Genomic DNA, 18,100 nt, shown 5'->3' on the forward strand with positions numbered 1-18,100 from the left:
TGGCAGATCTACAAGCTTACAACGCGTCGCATCGCGACGCGTTGTAAGCTTGTAGATCTGCCATTTTCAAATAAAATCTTGCGGGGGAAATTATAATAAGCAGATCTGGCAACCCTGTTCACGGTCACACATGTAAGATTCACACACACACACACACACACACACACACACACACACACACTGGTGTCTGTACTGTACGCCTCCCACACATACTGTCATAATGCTTATACAGTACATGTACAGTACAGTCATGCTCTGCATGGGGGAGGAGGGATGGGCTTTTCACACTGATTTCAGCTTTGATCATCATGAGGCGTGCCTCGTTGTTAATTCCTCCACGCCCCAGCCCCCTGCTGTGAAGAAGAACGGCGGGAAGCAGCCATTATTATCTAACAAGTAATGAAGTCCGCGCCACCCCCTGCGCCTTAGTGTAACTCCCCATTACTGCAGAGCATTTAGAGTATTATAATAATGACGGCGTAATGATAGAATAACCACAATGTTGGATCTTTCACTCATTTATTATTTCCCACCTCCTCTCTCACCCGTCTCTCCCTGCGTCCGTCTGTCCGTTTCTCTTCTCTCGTTAGTGATGTGTCGTTCATGATCGATTCGTTCAAAAGAACTAGTTCACTTTGCCGTGAACAAGCTCGTTCACTTTCTGAAGCTGTTACGTTCACGCTATTGTTCATGCCCCCCACCCCCCCCCGTACACTCGACGGGAGGGCGGGCTGTACGTGCAGCGTAAAAAAAAACACTCCCATGAAGGTGTTTTACACTAGAAAATAGCGCTACTGAACGAGAACGTGAACGAATCATTTAAACGAATCGTTGCCATGAAATTGTTCGTTCACTGAAATGAACTTTTTTTCCCACCACCATCTCTCGTCACCAGGTGCTGTGGCTGTTGAGCTTCGACGACAAGAACACGCTGGCCGACGCGGTGGACAAGTACTACATCGGAGTGCCTCCCATCCAGTGGCTGGCTTGGATCCCACAGCTGCTCACCTGCCTGGTGGGCTCGGAGGGCAAACCGCTGCTCAACCTCATCAGCCAGGTGAGAGACACGTCCATATTACCGCTGCTGTAACACAAAACAAATAGGAGCAGGGTATGGTGCAAGTGAACTAGTCGGCTGGAGTTTCATTGCCTACTAATAGGCTCTGTGCAAAGCAACCATATTGGAAATAAACTGGGTGTCTTCTTACTTCCTTCACAGGTGTTACCAATGATACTAATGAAGGCTCTGTTCCATTCTGGTCAAACAGAGTCAGGGTGCTGATATTATGCATGTTGGCTCACTGGAAACACTCTCAGGGTTCCTTGAGGGGGTTCCAAATGGCCCCTTTACCCATTTGTACACTCTCAGAGTTATGGAGGTCCTTGAAATTAAGTTTTGAGAACCACTGTGCTACACTAAATGGAACGGAGCCTTCATTAGTACCATTGGTAACACCTGGTGAAGGAAGTAAGGAGGAGGCCCAATTTCTATCCAATATGGCTGCTGTACATAGAGCCTGCTGTAAAACCACTCCAGCCTCTGTGCCCAATATTAGCAATATAGATTCTCTCTTTGACTCTGTTTATCAGCAACGTAATCGACAGAAACCACTTTCAAATGGCTTTTGGAATCGAATTAAGTCTGATCGTTTTAGGATAGGCTTATGTTTGGCAAATGCCCACATTAGTCCCCCCTTCCCCCACCCACCTCCTCTGCGGTTCAATCTCCCCATCTCCTCTCCCTTCATTGTCCACTGTGAGTTGAACTCTTCCAGTTCTCTACTGGTCTCGTCAAACATCTGCTACCCCCATGTTTTTCCCCTCTCCCATTAGTCTTTTGACATGCTTCCTACTTTTCTCATCTGTCAGTGCTCATCGCTGTCAGCCTAATCTAGATAAATTAACCGCATTTATGTCAAAGTGGTCTCTCTCTCCAGCATAACACTTACCAAATTAAGCATTCACATTCGCCTCTGCTGTCCCTTTTATTTATTATTATTTTTATTTAGTTTTTTTAAATGGGGGGTGGGGGGGGCTGCACTTCTCCAGTCCCCTGCGAGATGCTTTTAGAAATGATGTGTGGAAGGACTGATGATTATTATTAAGTTAATACGCGACGCATCCCATGCTGCAGCTACAGATCTAGTAATTAACACAATGCCTGCCAGAGTTTTTTCAGAACAGTCTGTAGCCTCTGCCAGGGTTTTGCCATGATTTTGGTACCTGTTCGCGTAGCCACAGATTTTTTTCCTCCAGTATGATTGATCCCCAGATGGTTTCTAATCACAGATGAGATTCAGGTGTGGTTTCACAAATGTCAACGAGGTCATTTTGACCTCGTTGACATGTGTTGTTTGATGTTTCAATATAGCTCAAAACCAGTAGTTTTAAACCAAAAAACAAAGTGAATTGTTTGTCCGTTTGAATTTTAACATTGAAGTGAATGGAGCAGCAAATCTTCGAACATTTTTAGCTCCTAATCTGTTCGTAATTCGACAAGGGTTGAAATCATAAAAAAAAAAAAAAAAAAAAAAAAAAAATTGAAAAAAAAGTTTTTTCCCCCTTTTTTTCAAAGACGTATATATACGTCTTTGGCGGACAACAGCTGATTATTAAAAGACGTATATATACGTCTTTGGCAGGTAATCAGTTAAGGCAAGGGCTAATTTTCTTTGGTTTAATTGAGTTTTATTTCTGCATGATTTGAGGAGAGTGAACCTCAAAGACGAGCACTCCATGGCAAAAAGGCTCCAGAAACAGAACTTTGCACTTTGAGCAGAATGAAAATGAACATGTGGAGGAGTAGAGGGAAAGAACACATTATAAATAGGTGGTGGTAGAATAGACGAGCAATTCCAGGGAACTAGTAGCGCTAGTGAAGCGTTTGTATATCGGAAACTTTATTTGCCAGTTTATTATCAGATTGCACTAGCTGACGAGAGGTTTAGAAGCTTAATGATAGAAGTGGAGCAGGAACGTTATATTTGGTGTCAATGAGTTGGCGACACACTGAGAGAAAGGTTCAGTGTCTTGCTCAAGGACACTGCGACAGGACACCTGGCCACTGAGCCGTCACGCATTGGCTAATAAACTGGTATTAATTTAAACCTTTGACCTCGCTGTCAACGAAAGAGTCTCTATGACAGCAAAGCCACACCCATACATGAATACATGCAAACTAGTGGCTCTAGGAATACGCTTCCTTGAGAAACTGGTGGACGACCCTCAACCTCCACCAGTTTTTTTTTTCTTTCCACTTTGCCTTTACATTCCTTTTATATGCAAAAAGCACCTTTTAAATGCACGATGGGCTTTATGTCTCCCTGCCCCCGTCACTAAATTATTTAGAGATTCTGCATGGCGGCGGCACAATGTTTAAAAAACGCTGATTGAAATATTGATGAAGGTGAGGAGAGAGCAGTGCCTGGGGGGGATGGGTGGCGGGCGGATGAATCAAAAGTTAACTGAGAATCTAACACGCGCGCCCTCTCCTCCTCCTCCTATCATCTCCTCTACTGTACCTCACCGCCCCGCCTCACCCCCCCACCCAACCCCCTCAGTGCTTAGCCCTGCCATGTGCCGAAATATGACATTTCTTATCTTCCCGTTACTGTGGTGATCTCTGGCTCCGCTTGCTTCCAAACCCCTCTCCTTTCCACTCTTTCATCTTTAATGCTGCTGTTAAGCGCCACTTAGGGCTCCCCTCCGCTATACTCTTTAACCCTTGCTACCTCACTTCTCATTTCTCCATTGAACTTTTGAATCAATTTTTTTTGCAACGGCTATATTGTCACCGAAACCCTGGCCATAGTAACTACATTTTATTTAGAGGATACCTAGTATGGGTGTAATATTTATTTATTCTCTATTTTGCGTTTACAGGAAGTAATAAAACATCGAATCATAGGGACTTTTGATTAAAAAAGAACACACAAAAATGGCATCTATTGAATATATATGTCTTCATTATGACAGTGGGTATGCTCTAAAAGTGTGAAAAACATTAAAAGTCTTTAATGGTTTAGTTACAATAATGTAAAAGGGGCACATGCTACTGTCGTTGTTTATTTCTGAAAACCAATTTATAGGCCAATGCAATGCATTTGATGAAAAAAACTAAACAATGTCTTCCAAACGAATCCCCCCCAAAACAACAATTTGAAAAAGAAAAGAATAAAAATAAGAATATAAAGATTATATAAGGGGGGGGGGGAATAATGGTCGAATAATTGTTAATACAATTATAATAATCTAATTTCATTTTGGTCACTTTTACACATCCCTACTTCCAACTGTGTCATCACCTTTGAGTGTAATCTATATTTAGCACGTATTTGTATACATACTGTAGGCAGCTATGTATTTGTATTTCTGAAAAGCAGAAGTTATTAGATAATTATGTTATGAATGCAGAATGTTGTTCAATTATCAAAAGAAAGTTCTTACAAACATGTCTTTTAATTAATGACCTATAGAGGCTACGCAGAGCCGTAGGCTATAAATACTGTAATGTTGTCAGTTATTCCCTCATATCCCACAATAAAAAGCTGTAGCGCGTGTGACTCGCGCTACAGCTACAGAAACGGGTAATCATTACATCAGCGTGTTGCATGCGTGTGCGTTTGCACGCACGCGCACATCCATTAAATGATGTTGGTCTTATGTTGGTCTTCGTGTGTGTATGCTATACCCACAGAAACACAAACTCATTGTTATGCCACCATGTTGCATGTGTGTGCATTTACACGCACGTGCACATCCGTGCACATATTATTTACATGCAGATGTTTTTAATGGTGGAGTCAAAGCGACACACACACACACAACACACACACACAGCAGGGGTGTACTGTCGATGTTTTAGCTGGTGGAGCGCGACCGTTGCCATTTGACTCTGCGCATGTGCAAACGCTCATTTGGTGGGCTAGTTGGAAGCGAGACACGCACGCACACACGCGCCCGCACACTTAAAGTCCACGCTGAAGTAATGACAGTAAGTAAGTGCAATTTCTTAGCCTATATGCTTAGTTAAAGTTTGGGAGACCAAGTTTGTTGCTGTCTTGCATGTTAATAATGAGATTGAGAACAGCTGGTGAGACAGACAGACGTGGGCTGGGGGAGAGATTTGACACACACACACACACACACACACACACACACACACACACACACACACACACACACACACACACACACATACACACATACACACACACACACACACACACACACAGTGGATCCTCCTTCGTTGTAATAGAGAGAGAAACGTTTTTGTCCTGGCCGGCTCGTGTCGTCTCTCAATGTGAAAATACTTGAATTAATGTACTTTCTGTACACGTGGTGAGATCGCACATAATAAGCACTCCGTCCGTTGTATCAATTACCCGAGTAAACAATCTACGCGTTCACGCTATTAGCACCAAGAGCTGCAGTCCGTAGCTAAGTCTACCCTTTGTCTACAGAGTGGGTCCGGATTCCACACATGCGCAGTTTGATCATCCCATAGATTGTGGGTCTGTAACCATGGCGACGGTTGTAACCATGGCGACAATAAATCCCATAGCCCGAACTCCGAGCAGTTATGTAGTTTCCTAAAATACGAAGTGTATGGAAAATAAGAAATTTGCAAGCGTGAAATGTAGTTTAGTAGATTTCCCATGGCATGCATTATTATTTGTGCATAGAGTGGAGGCAAATGCACGTCAAGAAGGCGAACGGACAGGAACGGGTAAACAGGAAGTAGGAACGGATACACAGGAAGTCCACCCACTAGGCGATTTTAATATCGGGTTAGGGATTAGCTTGAGTCATGCGGTTTGAAAGCCGCTTATAAGGCCAAAGGCAAACTTTGCTAAGTTTCATAGTTCTACTCTTCCTTCATATCGAGCCTTAATACCTTACCTCTCTGGACCCCACATTAAGTTGTGCTTCATTGTAAAATCCTGAGTAACACTGAGGAATTTACCGTGTATGAGCCAGGATGTAGAGGTATCCCTTTCTTGCCATGCAGCCTAGCAGAGGGCCTAGAGGGGATCAGGTTAGCTTTCTAATGGCAGCCCAGGAAACTGCGCTATGACACCAGAGAGTACCTTGTGGTTTGGTTTCTTCAGTGAAACAATCACATGACCCTTAAGCCAAGACTCAAGAGACGCACCTTCTGTCCCCCATCTTAGAGCTGAAGCCCACCCACACCCTGGAACAGGTTTCACACAAAAAAACACAGAGGCTCGGCTGTGATGTATTGATGTCTGCTTCAAGACTGCGCTTGTTCAACATCACTTCTGTGTTCAAAGAAAAACTGCAGATATGCAATTTTTTTGGCTCACCAGCTGTGGAGGGACGCCATGTTTCTTGTCGTTACCTTTAGGCGTTTGGCTGTGTTCCGGCACAACGATATCCCCCACATTGGCGTTGAGTTGTGCTTATCATCCTCAGCCACACACACCGGTGACTCCTCCTTTGTACAACCTCTGTCTGTGATTTGTCGTGCCATGCACATCAAGTCGTGACAAGTTAGGTGTGGGAATTATGATGATGACCGCGGAAAAAAATTAGGATTTTCTTTTTGTGGCTTTTTGTGCCACGAGAACCCATTACAGCTCTCGAGCGTATTGAGGTGTATTTTGGACGGCGTTGTACAGTATTTCCATATCCCTAGCTGACCTTGCAGCACTAACATGAGTGATGGGAGACATTTTGATGAATGTGCTCTCTCCTTAGCACGGGAATGAATGGACTTTCCTCCCTGGACGATAGCCATCTGCTCAGTGAAAGGCAATGGTTTGGACAGCAGTCCTCTGCTGGAGTATTGCCATTCAAAAGTACGTCGTAAAGAATTAACTGGATAGTATGCGGAAAGCCTTGTCGTCTCCCGATGTGTCTTACAGATACGGTGTCATCATTCAAGAGGCTGTCCAAACTGAATTACATTTGGCACCAAATTGCATCCAAAGATTAGTAGTTGGTGTAATCGATATAGCAATTTTGGCTGTTTTTCTTTTTTGGGATGTATTCAGATTTTTTTTTGTTGTGAATTTGAAAGTGAAACTTCATCTTCACATCCTACCTTTCAACCAGTGAACGCTGCCAGAGCTGTCACAGGCTCCTGTTGGAAAGGTCTGGAGGGCATTTTCATCATCAATCACATTTGGGTTTTTGTATTGTAGCCATGACACTGTTTTAACTTCCCTAACTCCGCTGGCATAAAGTTTCAAACACTCCACTGTGTTTGAATCTTAGATCTCAAAGTATTGGCCCGCACACACACACACATACACACACACACACACACACACACACGCAGTCTCCCTTTCCACAATGCCTAAATTCTGCACACTCCTCTTTGTCTCACTCCGTTTCCTGTCTCTCTCTTTCTCTTTCTTTCTTTCTTTCCCAATACCTCTTCATCGTCCCGCGAGGGGAGAGAGAGAGAGTCTTTGAAATGTAATCTGTGCACCTTCTCTTTTATCTGCAAGGTGGGACGAGTGTACCCGCAGGCTGTCTACTTCCCCATCCGTACGCTGTACCTGACCCTCAAGATTGAGCAGCGGGAGCGATACAAGAGCGGTAAGTAAACACGGCCGCCCACCATCCGTTCCCCCTCTCTCAGCCAGGCTCTGAACATTAAAAGACCCCCCTCCTCCTCCTCCTCCTCCTCCTCTTCTTCTTCCTCCACCCCAAGTTATTCAAACACAAGAGTGCATGAATGGGATGCGTGGAGGAGCTGCGCTCGGCCTGATAGCGTATTCATTATGCTCTGCATGGCTTTTTACTTTCAACAGCCCCCGGAGCTTGTTGTGTTGATACACTCCATGCAAAAAAAAATCTGAGCTTTGTTTGTGGCTCTCTGCAAGCCTTTGTGCTTCCATACTGTTTAACCTATTAAGACCTGGAACGCATCTGTGTCACTTGTTGATTTGAGCTAAAAAAAAGCATTATTTTACACTTTGGGCTATTCAAAAATAGCAGATCTACAAGCTCGTAGCGCGGCACCGAGTGTCGCGCTACGAGCTTGTAGATCTGCTATTTTTGAAAATCGTGAACGTGTGTGCAAATCTTTGAATATATCTTTTTTGAAAGCGAACGTTTGTAACTCAAATCTTTGCTTCTGGGGGTCCCTGGAACAAAATATTTTGAGATGAGGGTCCGCGGCCAAATACATATAATTTTGGGGGTCCTTGACATGAAAAAGTCTGAGAACCACTGACATAGCAACATACGTTTTTCCCCAAAAAACTGTTAGGATTGAGAAGACATTTTGTAGAATCGGAACCTCAGGTCTTAATGGGTTAAAATGTGTGTTGCCTCTGCTTGTTTTGTCTTTTTGTTGTTTTGGTTATTTCCTTTTACACTTTTTTTTGCTGTTTACTCTCTCTGGCTGTCTTATAACCGTGACTTTTGTGCCTTGCTTTTCAATTGTTCACATCTCTTCCCCGTCTCCTCTCCTCTATTCTCCTCCTCCTCCTCCAGATGCATCGGGCCAGCAGCAGCCCAGTTCGGTGGGGGCCCAGCCCCACTCGGGTGCCTCAGACCCGGGGCCCATCAGGGCCACGGCCCCCATGTGGCGCTGCAGCCGGATCATGCACATGCAGCGGGAGCTTCACCCCACCCTGCTCTCCTCCCTGGAGGGCATCGTGGACCAGATGGTCTGGTTCCGAGAGAACTGGCATGAGGAGGTAAAGAGAGGAGCGTGTGTGTGTGTGTGTGTGTGTGTGTGTGTGTGTGCGTGCGTGTGTGTGCGAGCGCGGTTAAACAGCATTAATTGTGTAAATGTCCCTGCAGGCTTCTTTTACAAAAATTCACCATCATAGGGCAAAGTGAAGAAGTTTGACTGGGAGACAGTCATATACCATTTTTTCATTTCATATGAAAGCAGGGAATCATAGCAAAATAATGATATATTGGTTAATGAGATTGAGTGAGATAGAACTGATTAAAACTCTTAAGTAGAGAAAACACCACTTGAATTAAAGGTTGCTATCCATAACCCTATATCTTGGCTACATGTTTATGCATTTATTTCATATTTACTTGTCAATTTAAGCCCTGACATTTATGTCAGACATACTCTAGTATGTGAAGAGTCTAACTGGGCTATTAGCTCATTTTTGGAAGAAAGAAAAGTTTTTGCAAAACATTTGTTTTCTGCTTTCCTGAAGAACGGGCACCAGCGAGATGACTGTCTCCCAGACAAAAACAGTCACTTAAGAGTCATCAAGGTGGCAAATAAGTGTGTGCAATATTATTGCACCGACTTATTTGCCGCCTTGATGTCTCCTAAGTTTCACTTAAATGAAGAAAAATATATTGCCGATACCGGGTATGTCTGTATTCCATGATAAAACAAAATGAATTGTGCAATGCTGTGGTAAGACTCCCAGAAAGAACATTCCTCTACATTATTTCTTTACTTACCTTAAAGTAGCAGAGGTTGCTGACTGTCTATTACAGTCTTCCACCTTTTTCACCCTGCAGGGGTTTTTCCACCTCAAGCTAATTCAATGTAGGTGTCAACGAGGAGAAGCTGGCAGGACACGAGCGTCCAAATTAAAGTTGGCGGTGCTGCAAAGTGTCTTAGCCATGTTATGGTGCATTCATGCATGGTATAGTTGCAGGTCCACTAGTGGGGGGGGGGGGATGGAGACAGAAAAAGAGAGAGAGGGAGGGAGAGAACAGAGACGTGATGGATGAGCACAGTGAGCGCGCACGTAGGATGTGGCAATGGGGTTTAGGGTGTGAGCGCTAGGCCTGTCACAATTATTACATAATCGTCTAATTGCAATTATTTTATATAGTCGCAATTATTTTTGCATAATCGTCTTAATCGTCATAATCAATTCCATGTTAACACATTGAGTGCCAAAAACGGTCCGGACCGTTTTTCATAATCCAAACGAGGAGTGCCGAAAACGGTCCGGACTGTTTTTGACCCAATTTTATTTTTATACGTGGGGCCCACGTGGGCCGCTCTAACGAAACTTTGGGATCATCCAAGGAGTTTCTGAGAAGGAGAGGCCGGATGTGGATCCATGTCAAAAATCCTTCCGGTCGGCCTCTCCAATGATAACTCCTTGACTAAAAGCTTAATATCTCCATTTCTTTTTAACGTGGTGGAAGCGAGCCGTTTTCGATCGGCGATCACTCTGCAATGGAGGATCGCGAGAAATATTATTGTTCCAGGTGTTAGTCGGGACCCTCCGCCGTCTCGTACGCACGCTTTGTTTACATGCACTTCCGCGTCGGGGCTTCTACAGCACGAAACGTATCAACGTAAGTGGATGGAAGAAATGCAGGCACTGAACGTATAATATTTTAATAAACCTCTGGCACCCGATGTGTTTAAAAATGTCATATATTAAAAAAAATAGTGGAAATAGCAGATCTATAAGCTCAAAACGCATCGCGATGCGACGCGTTTTGAGCTTATAGATCGGCTATTTCCACTATTAATGTTTATTTTTAAGTATAAAGTAATTCAATATGTGTTATTTGTCATATCTGCCCTGTGCAACTTTTGTTTCCGAAAGCCAAACAGAAATGTAATTTTTATTCATAATGTTCCATTAATTTTCAACGACAGAAACAATTAAATCAGTTAATCGCAATTATTTGAGTGATAATTAATCGGCAACTTAAATTTGTAATCGTGACAGCCCTAGTGAGCGCGTGTGTGTGCTAGTGTGTGTCTGTGTGTGCTCTCTGATGGGTTGTGGCCCTTAGCAGCAGCCTAATACACTCAGTTCCACTGGGCAGGTTAGAGACAGAGGTACGTTGTCCCTTCCATGCCACCTCATGTGGGAGCCGTGTCGTCTTCTGGTTGCATTGTAAAGAATGACAGCCAGCACTCACGTTCTGTCTTCTGGTTGCACTCAACTAAAAGCAGGCGAGACTGTGTGTGAGTCGTGTGGAGGATCTTAACACATTCACTGACAGGGGTTTTCCAAAACAGGCCGCAGCCTCTGCCAGCATTTTTTAACGATGTTCTTACCTTTTTCAAGTAGTCACAGAATATTTATCTCCAGTATGATAGATCCCCTGATGGTTGCTAATCACGGAGGGCTTCACTGTGCTTCCGCGAAAAAAAAATAAAATGTCATCGCGACCTCCCGTTCGCTTGTTATACGCTGTTGAAAATAGCATGTCTCGCCAAAAATAAATAGTAAAACACAGCAAGTCAACGGGGCAGTAAATCTTGGGATCACGTTATCTTCTGGTTCTGTGTGAAAAAGAAGGGGGAAAAAAATATGTATATATATATATTTTTTTTTTAAACGACCGTGGCACCGTTGAAATGACATTTTAAAACGGCTTTTGGCAGGCAATGTGTTTTTAGGAGACAGGATATTCCACTGACCTTTTTGCATTTATTTACATAATTGAAAGATGGTTGTAAATCTGTGAGGGAAATATTGTAAATCTGTGAGGGAAATATTGTAGAATAGCCAAAAGTCAGGAGGCTTTGGCAGGATTCACTCTTGGGTCATCAGGGATTACATGTTTCTGAACTTGAACTTGGTTATACCATGGACCATGGCCATTTATATCTTCCGTCCCTTTTTTGTGTGAAAAAGGACAAGCCCTCTGCATGTCAGTCAAAGCAACATCACACATAAAAACAAAACTATTGTTTCAGTTTTAAATTACAATTACCTGGTCCCTCACACACAATCAAAAAGGAACACTCACAAATTAAAAGATTCAGCGTTTCAAATGTTGATTCCTGTGATTGCTGCTGTGACAATGCATTAAAAAGAGCTTCAAAATGGCCTTTGTTAGTGCAGGTATTCCTTTTCTGATCATGAATGTTTAAGAACTTGTGCCCGGAATGAATCAAAGTTTTGTGAATTGAGTGGGCCAATCCTGTGGACTACCCTCTCCTTACACACGCACACACGCACACACACACACACACACGTGACATAGACATACTAGTCACCGAATGACCTTTCTCTCTCCCTCCCTCCAGGTCCTCAGACAGCTCCAGCAGGGCCTGGCCAAGTGCTACTCGGTGGCCTTCGAGAAGAGCGGCGCCGTGTCGGATGCTAAGATCACGCCGCACACGCTCAACTTCGTCAAGAAGCTGGTGAGCACCTTCGGCGTGGGCCTGGAGAACGTCTCCAACGTGTCCACCATGTTCTCCAGCGCCGCCTCCGAGTCCCTGGCCCGCCGGGCCCAGGCCACGGCCCAGGACCCCGTCTTCCAGAAGATGAAAGGACAGTTCACCACAGGTGCGTGGGATTTCTTAAAAATGACATTTATTGTTGTTGCTGTTTTTTTTTACAAGCTCACAATGCATATAGCTCTTTTTAACCCATTAAGACCTGAGGCCGATTAAATGTTTTCTAGATCCTAACGCTTTAAAATATATATATATATATATATATTCACAATCACAGGAATGAAGGCCCTTCTGGCGTGATGCGTGATTGTGGGAGAAATGTTGTAAACATTCTAACCTATAATAAATGACGCATGCCCAAAATAGGGACCCCAGGGTGAAAGTGGTTCATTTACTACCCCAAAAGTATAGTACATTTGTATACAGGGCACTTGGTATACCAAGAGGAGCCAGGAAGGAAAGGAATCGGATTGACATCCTGATCATTGAGTGATTTGTAGCGACAACCTTCCAGTCACATGCTTTGTTTTCTACTCTTCTTGGTCAACTGCCATAGTGGTGTAGAAGGACCTACAGTATAAAGTGAAGTGAACAGCAACAATCTTCCGTTCAAGTTTTCCAATTATATTCATGAGTTCTGTAGTCCCATGGCCCTCGGTTCAATTACGTTTCAGCATCACTGGTAAACCTCCTCTGAAAGCCTGTCACAGACGCAAAACTTCTGACAGCCAATGCCAAGCATATGTTGTTTTCAAGCAAGAAAAAGAGAATCTGTTTTTGTGAATTATTTGACACACACAGCGTTGGAACAGGTGGGCATGAGACCGTATCAGTCAAAACAAAGCCACATGTGATCCCCGAGGGCCACACATCATCAGAATGAACACGCCTCCTTTCAGCAAACAGGAACAGTGTGTGTTGCGTCCTCACACCTCGAAACGCCGATGAAGGCCTGAGTAGCCGAAAAACGCGTCCGTTTGTCAGAGACTGCTAAATGTTGAGTTATGGGCTTATCATCGAGTGACGTCTTAAATGTTGAGACAACAGACTGCTGCAGGGACTCCATGGCTCCACTGCTATAGCCTCATTTGGGTGATGTGTAACTGTATTGTTTAGTTTTGGGCAAAGTTATACCTGCACAGGGAACTGCTCATTATCAGCACTATACAGAACAGGTTGTCCCCTCGTGTGGAGCAACATGATTTTTTAAATTATTTCTTTGAATAAAATAATATGTTTTTCAGAAAACGTAGGTTAGGATTTAGAAGGTGTTTTTAGAATCGGCCTCTAAATGGGAGAAACCAGGTGATTTGTATTGAACTGCTATACTAGTGGCTGTAGTCAGACAGCCAAGGCTGTGTAGGGTTTGGGATTTATGCATGAATGTCGATCTATCTTTCTGTCTTTACACTGTGTGTGTGTGTGTGTGTGTGTGTGTGATCTAGTATGTGCAAGTATGACGATACTTTTTATGGCTTTGATTTATACAAATTCCACTGCCTTAATCCCAGCCAATTCCCTCAGAATTTGCCTTTGCATAAAAAAAATTCACAGGGAAAAGCACATACTACACATGCCTGTTGTTTTCCAAATGTCCAAAGACATTTGGAAAATACTTTTATAATGACATACCAAAAATAAGGATGCCAGGTTGAAAGTGGTTAAACGTGCATTTCAAAATCAGTCCTATAATACCCACACAGTAAATAATATTACAAGCATTTGTCCTAATTCATTGCCCATGGAGCAGAACATGAATGTGACACATCACAGATTAGGGTGTGTGTGTGTGTGTGTGTTTCTGGTTAATGGCAGACATCAGTGAACAGTCTTCGATCCATTACAAATTATGCCAGGGAACTGGGTTATAGCATGTTTCGACACATTTACTGTAGAAAAACCAACTGGACAGGTGGCGCTCCAGCCAAATGAAGGGCCCTGGTCATGTTTTTGCAAGGCGCGTGTCTGTTTTCCTGCTTTTACATAAGGGAGTTGAACCACAGTTCACTGGCCTCTGGTTTAAACAAGGAATGTCTGCTGCTGCGCCCGCCCCGCCCCGCCTCCCCATCCACCCCAGCGTCCAGTGTTCAAATAAACCTCTCCCCTGGCTCCTGTCCACTCCTTGTGACTGTACACACACACACACACACACACACACACACACACACACACTGAAATACAGGCACATATACATAGATATGCATGCATATACAGACATAGACAAACATTCATGCACACGGAAATGCACACACACACACGCACACAGTGTTTCTCGGTCCACCTCACCACCACTCCTCCTCTCCTCCTTACTCCCTCCCACGCTTCTCTCCTCTCTCCCCTGTGCTTTTCCCCTCCGCTGGTCATGAGAGTGGCCAATAGCGCTAATGTGTTTGGCCCTGGGATGGAGGTTCAGGGAGAGAATGAGAAGCAGCTAGAGGGAAAAAACAGTAACTGACTCTGAGGTGCGCGGGGGGGGGCTGCAGTAAAGAGTCGAAACACAGCGGGAGGCGCATACGACTTAACAGCATGAATCCTATAGCGTCTCTATTTTGGGGCCAAACAGTTGGCCGTGTTGTGAGCTTGTAGATCGTTCATTCTAATTTGGTGTCGAGGGGGAAAACGAATGGGGCCTAGTATAGTGCCGTGGGGGACTTTGGTCAACGAAGTACAGTATATAGTGTTTAAGTGGGGTTTTTTAAGAGGAAAAGTGGAGCGAGCACGTAAGAGATAGAAATAGGATGGCAAGCTAGCAGGGATAAGACAATGAGGATCGTGGGACAGGTGCAGCATTGGTAGCCAGTAAAAATCATAAGAGAATGACGATGAATAATGAACAAATACGGAAATGATGGCTGAAGCCAGCATTGTGGCGACGAATCTTACCAGATATTGCTGTGCCAGCTGTGGCAGGGCCTCACCGCGTCATGGTGGGGGTTATATGCCTATAATATGCTGCTACTCAGCTGTGCCCAAAGCGAAGGACGAAATAGCGAGCCGTAGGATAGGAGAGGAAAACCACACGGCCCTCCAGTGCAGGAACAAGCTGGGATTTGCGGAGATGTGCTGATCAGCCAAGCCGAGACCCCCTCCACACTCAAACACACACACCACTACCTCCCCGCCCCTTCTGTTCCCCCTTACCACGTCAGTGGCTCTACTGCTTCCACAGGGTTTGTGGGCCGGAAAATATGGCATTCAAATCCAATTACGGTGAATGCTATTTGCATGACTTACTGTTTTAGCACTGGATCTGGTCCAGACCCTCTGTCAGAAGAACGTTCTCTGGGGAGGGAAGAAAAAGAAAAACACACACAAATATTATATTCTATAAAATTATATATTATATTTTTGGATTACGTCTTCTGACCAATGTTTATTTTTAGTTTTTCGTTATTGTATTTGCAACCCCATATCATTTTGCATATCGGTTGCATGAGGCAAACCAACCCATTTTACTTTATAAGCAAACAGATATATCAGACAGTTACTTACTTACGTCTATTACCTCTTCTGGGGCTTAGGCCGTCAGCAAGACTTCTCCAAGCATCTCGGTCCTGAGCCAACACCTGTCCCCAAGTGTGGCCCCATTTTCTTGGCATCTGGCCTCCAAAGTCTCGGCGCCAGGTGTTTCGTGGCCCGACCTCTCTTTCTTTTCCCTTGGGGATTCCACTTGAGGGGACTGCCTTGTGGTGTTTGAGGCTGGTTTACAGAGAGTATGGCCTATCCATCTCCCAACGCCGTTGAAGGATCTCTTCGTCTGCTGGTTTTTGGTTGGTGCGTCGCCACAGTTCTTTGTTGCTGATGGTGTTAGGCAGTGGTGGAAAAAAGTTAAAGTACCAATACTGCAATATAGAAATACTCTGTTACAAGTAAAAGTCCAGAATAAAAAATGGACTAGTATTGGCATCAAAATGTACTTAAAGTACCAAGAGTAAAAGTACTAAAATATTTGAAAATAGCAGATCTACAAGCTCAGAACGCGTTGCGATGCGTTGTGAGCTTGTAGATCGGCTATTTTCAAATAGCCTAGGAATAAAATAGGGCTGAAGTGGTAAATGCATGTTTTATAATGTAATAATTTATATCTTGAAAGTAACTAGTAACTAAAGTTTTCTATTCATTGTAGTGGAGTAAAAGTACAATATTTGCCTCATATGTAGTGGAGTAGAAGTAAAAGTATTAGCAATTGGAAATACTCAAGTAAAGTACAAATACCTCAAAATTGTACTTAAGTACAGTACTTAAGTAAAGGTACTTAGTTACTTTCCACCACTGGTGTTAAGGCCGGCGGATCTGGAGGATTCGTCGCAGACAGGTGTTGATGAATGACTGGATTGTGTTTTGTAGTGTTTGCAGTGGTCCTCCATGTCTCAGTACCATAGAGTCGGACTGACTTCACGTTGGCCTTAAAGATCCTTATCTTTGTTATGATGGCCAGGTCTTTTCCACTCCAGATGTTTTTTTTAGTTGGAGGTAAGCTACCCTGGCCTCGCCAATCCTCACTCTCACATCAGCATCTGTTCCAACCTGCTTGTTGACAATGCTGCCAGGGTAGGTGAACTCGTCAACCTCCTCCAGTGCTTCGCCTTCACAGCATGATGGATGAGGTGCCGGCAGAGTTGTACTCTCAGGACTTTGCTCTTCCCTCTGTGGATGTTTAACACCAAGGCGAGCTGAGTTGGCTGCAATGGTGCTGGTCTTTTTCTGCACCTGCCGTTGGGTGTGAAAGAGAAGGGCCAGGTCGTCCGCAAAGTCCAGATAATTTTTCTTGTCTGCTGTGGATTGCTTCATTACCCAATCCATTGTCAGCAGGAACAAGCATGGCGATAGCAAGCAAGCACCCCTGCCTCACTCCCGTCTGTATGCAGAAAGCGTTGGTGAGTTGGCCCTCATGGATCACCCTGCAGGTCATTCCCTTGTTTTTGATCACGTTGCTTCTCTGGCACTCCGTAGTGTCTGAGAAGCTTCCAGAGGGTCTCCCTGTCCAAGCTATCGAAAGCCTTCTCGTAGTCGATGAAGTTCATGTATAGCGGTGAGTTCCACTCTAGTGACTGCTCCAGGATGATGCGCTTTGTGGCAATCTGGTCTATACGAGATCTGTCCTTGCGGAAGCCAGCCTGCTACTGAACCTCTACCCTGAAACCTGCCCCGGCTTGGTTGAACCTGCCAGGGATTTGACCCCTGCCAGTGTAGCCCCCAGGGTCATCGAGGCATACAAGCCTCCCCACCATGGCAAACGTAGCAACATAGGGGAGGGGAGGAGACAGTAGCCCCCAAATATTAGGTTTGCGTTCATTGAAAAGCATAGTAAAGTACCTCAAGCACTGTCCTGCGCGCTGGTCCAGTCTCTGAGGACATTTCACTGAATTATTAAATCCTTTAACCTTTTAAACTCCTAAACTCACTTCTACAAAGCTACTTTGACCCTTAACCTAAGCCTAAAACTGTGCCCTAACCCAACGTCTTTAAAAAAAGCCTCATAGAATTGAAGGACCAAAATATTGTTTCTCAATATTTTTTCCTCTATCCTTTGTGTCCACACGGACCTCACAAAGACAGAAGTTCAAGAGTACACACACAGAAATAAACATCAGAGAGAGAATAGTCCCTATAGAAGTAGCCCACGTCCAGATCATTGGTCCAACGATGCGGTGCAGATGATGACCCTTCCACCGTCAAGCCCATTCACAGGTCAAAGAGCAACCGAGATAGTTTTCTACCATCCTGCTCTCTCTCGCTCTCCTCAGCAAAGTTCCACCTCCCCCGCTAGCTGAGAGCGTGGAGGTCAGAGTCGGGGGCTGAAAATAACATCCTCCGCGCTGATACTTCTCCTCTTCTCTCTCGCTGGCTATAATGTACTCTGCCTCACAGACACGCACATATATATACTCCTGCCCGTTTCCCTCAGCCAGGCATGGACCAGAATCTCTTAGATTAGGTATGAGAGCAGCAACAGGGAGCTGTTAATGAGGGATGCATGGG

At 44.4% G+C, this 18,100-nt stretch overlaps 1 protein-coding gene across 8 annotated transcripts in view; it reads left to right on the plus strand.

Moving 5' to 3' along the window:
* Positions 1-18,100, plus strand: part of trrap (transformation/transcription domain-associated protein) — a 145,672-nt gene that overhangs the window by 112,073 nt on the left and 15,499 nt on the right. For all 8 annotated transcript variants that reach the window (XR_014602266.1, XM_084078675.1, XM_084078678.1 and 5 more), the window contains 4 exons: positions 896-1,057; positions 7,476-7,566; positions 8,470-8,675; positions 11,966-12,227. Coding sequence is in view for 7 of the 8 variants with exons in the window: in XM_084078675.1 (XP_083934801.1) it covers positions 896-1,057; positions 7,476-7,566; positions 8,470-8,675; positions 11,966-12,227 (721 nt within the window). In the remaining variant the exon portion in view is untranslated. The remainder of the gene's footprint in view (positions 1-895; positions 1,058-7,475; positions 7,567-8,469; positions 8,676-11,965; positions 12,228-18,100) is intronic.

The sequence above is a fragment of the Gymnoscopelus microlampas genome, assembly GCF_963454915.1.
Source record: "Gymnoscopelus microlampas genome assembly, chromosome: 14".
Lineage (NCBI taxonomy): Eukaryota > Metazoa > Chordata > Actinopteri > Myctophiformes > Myctophidae > Gymnoscopelus > Gymnoscopelus microlampas.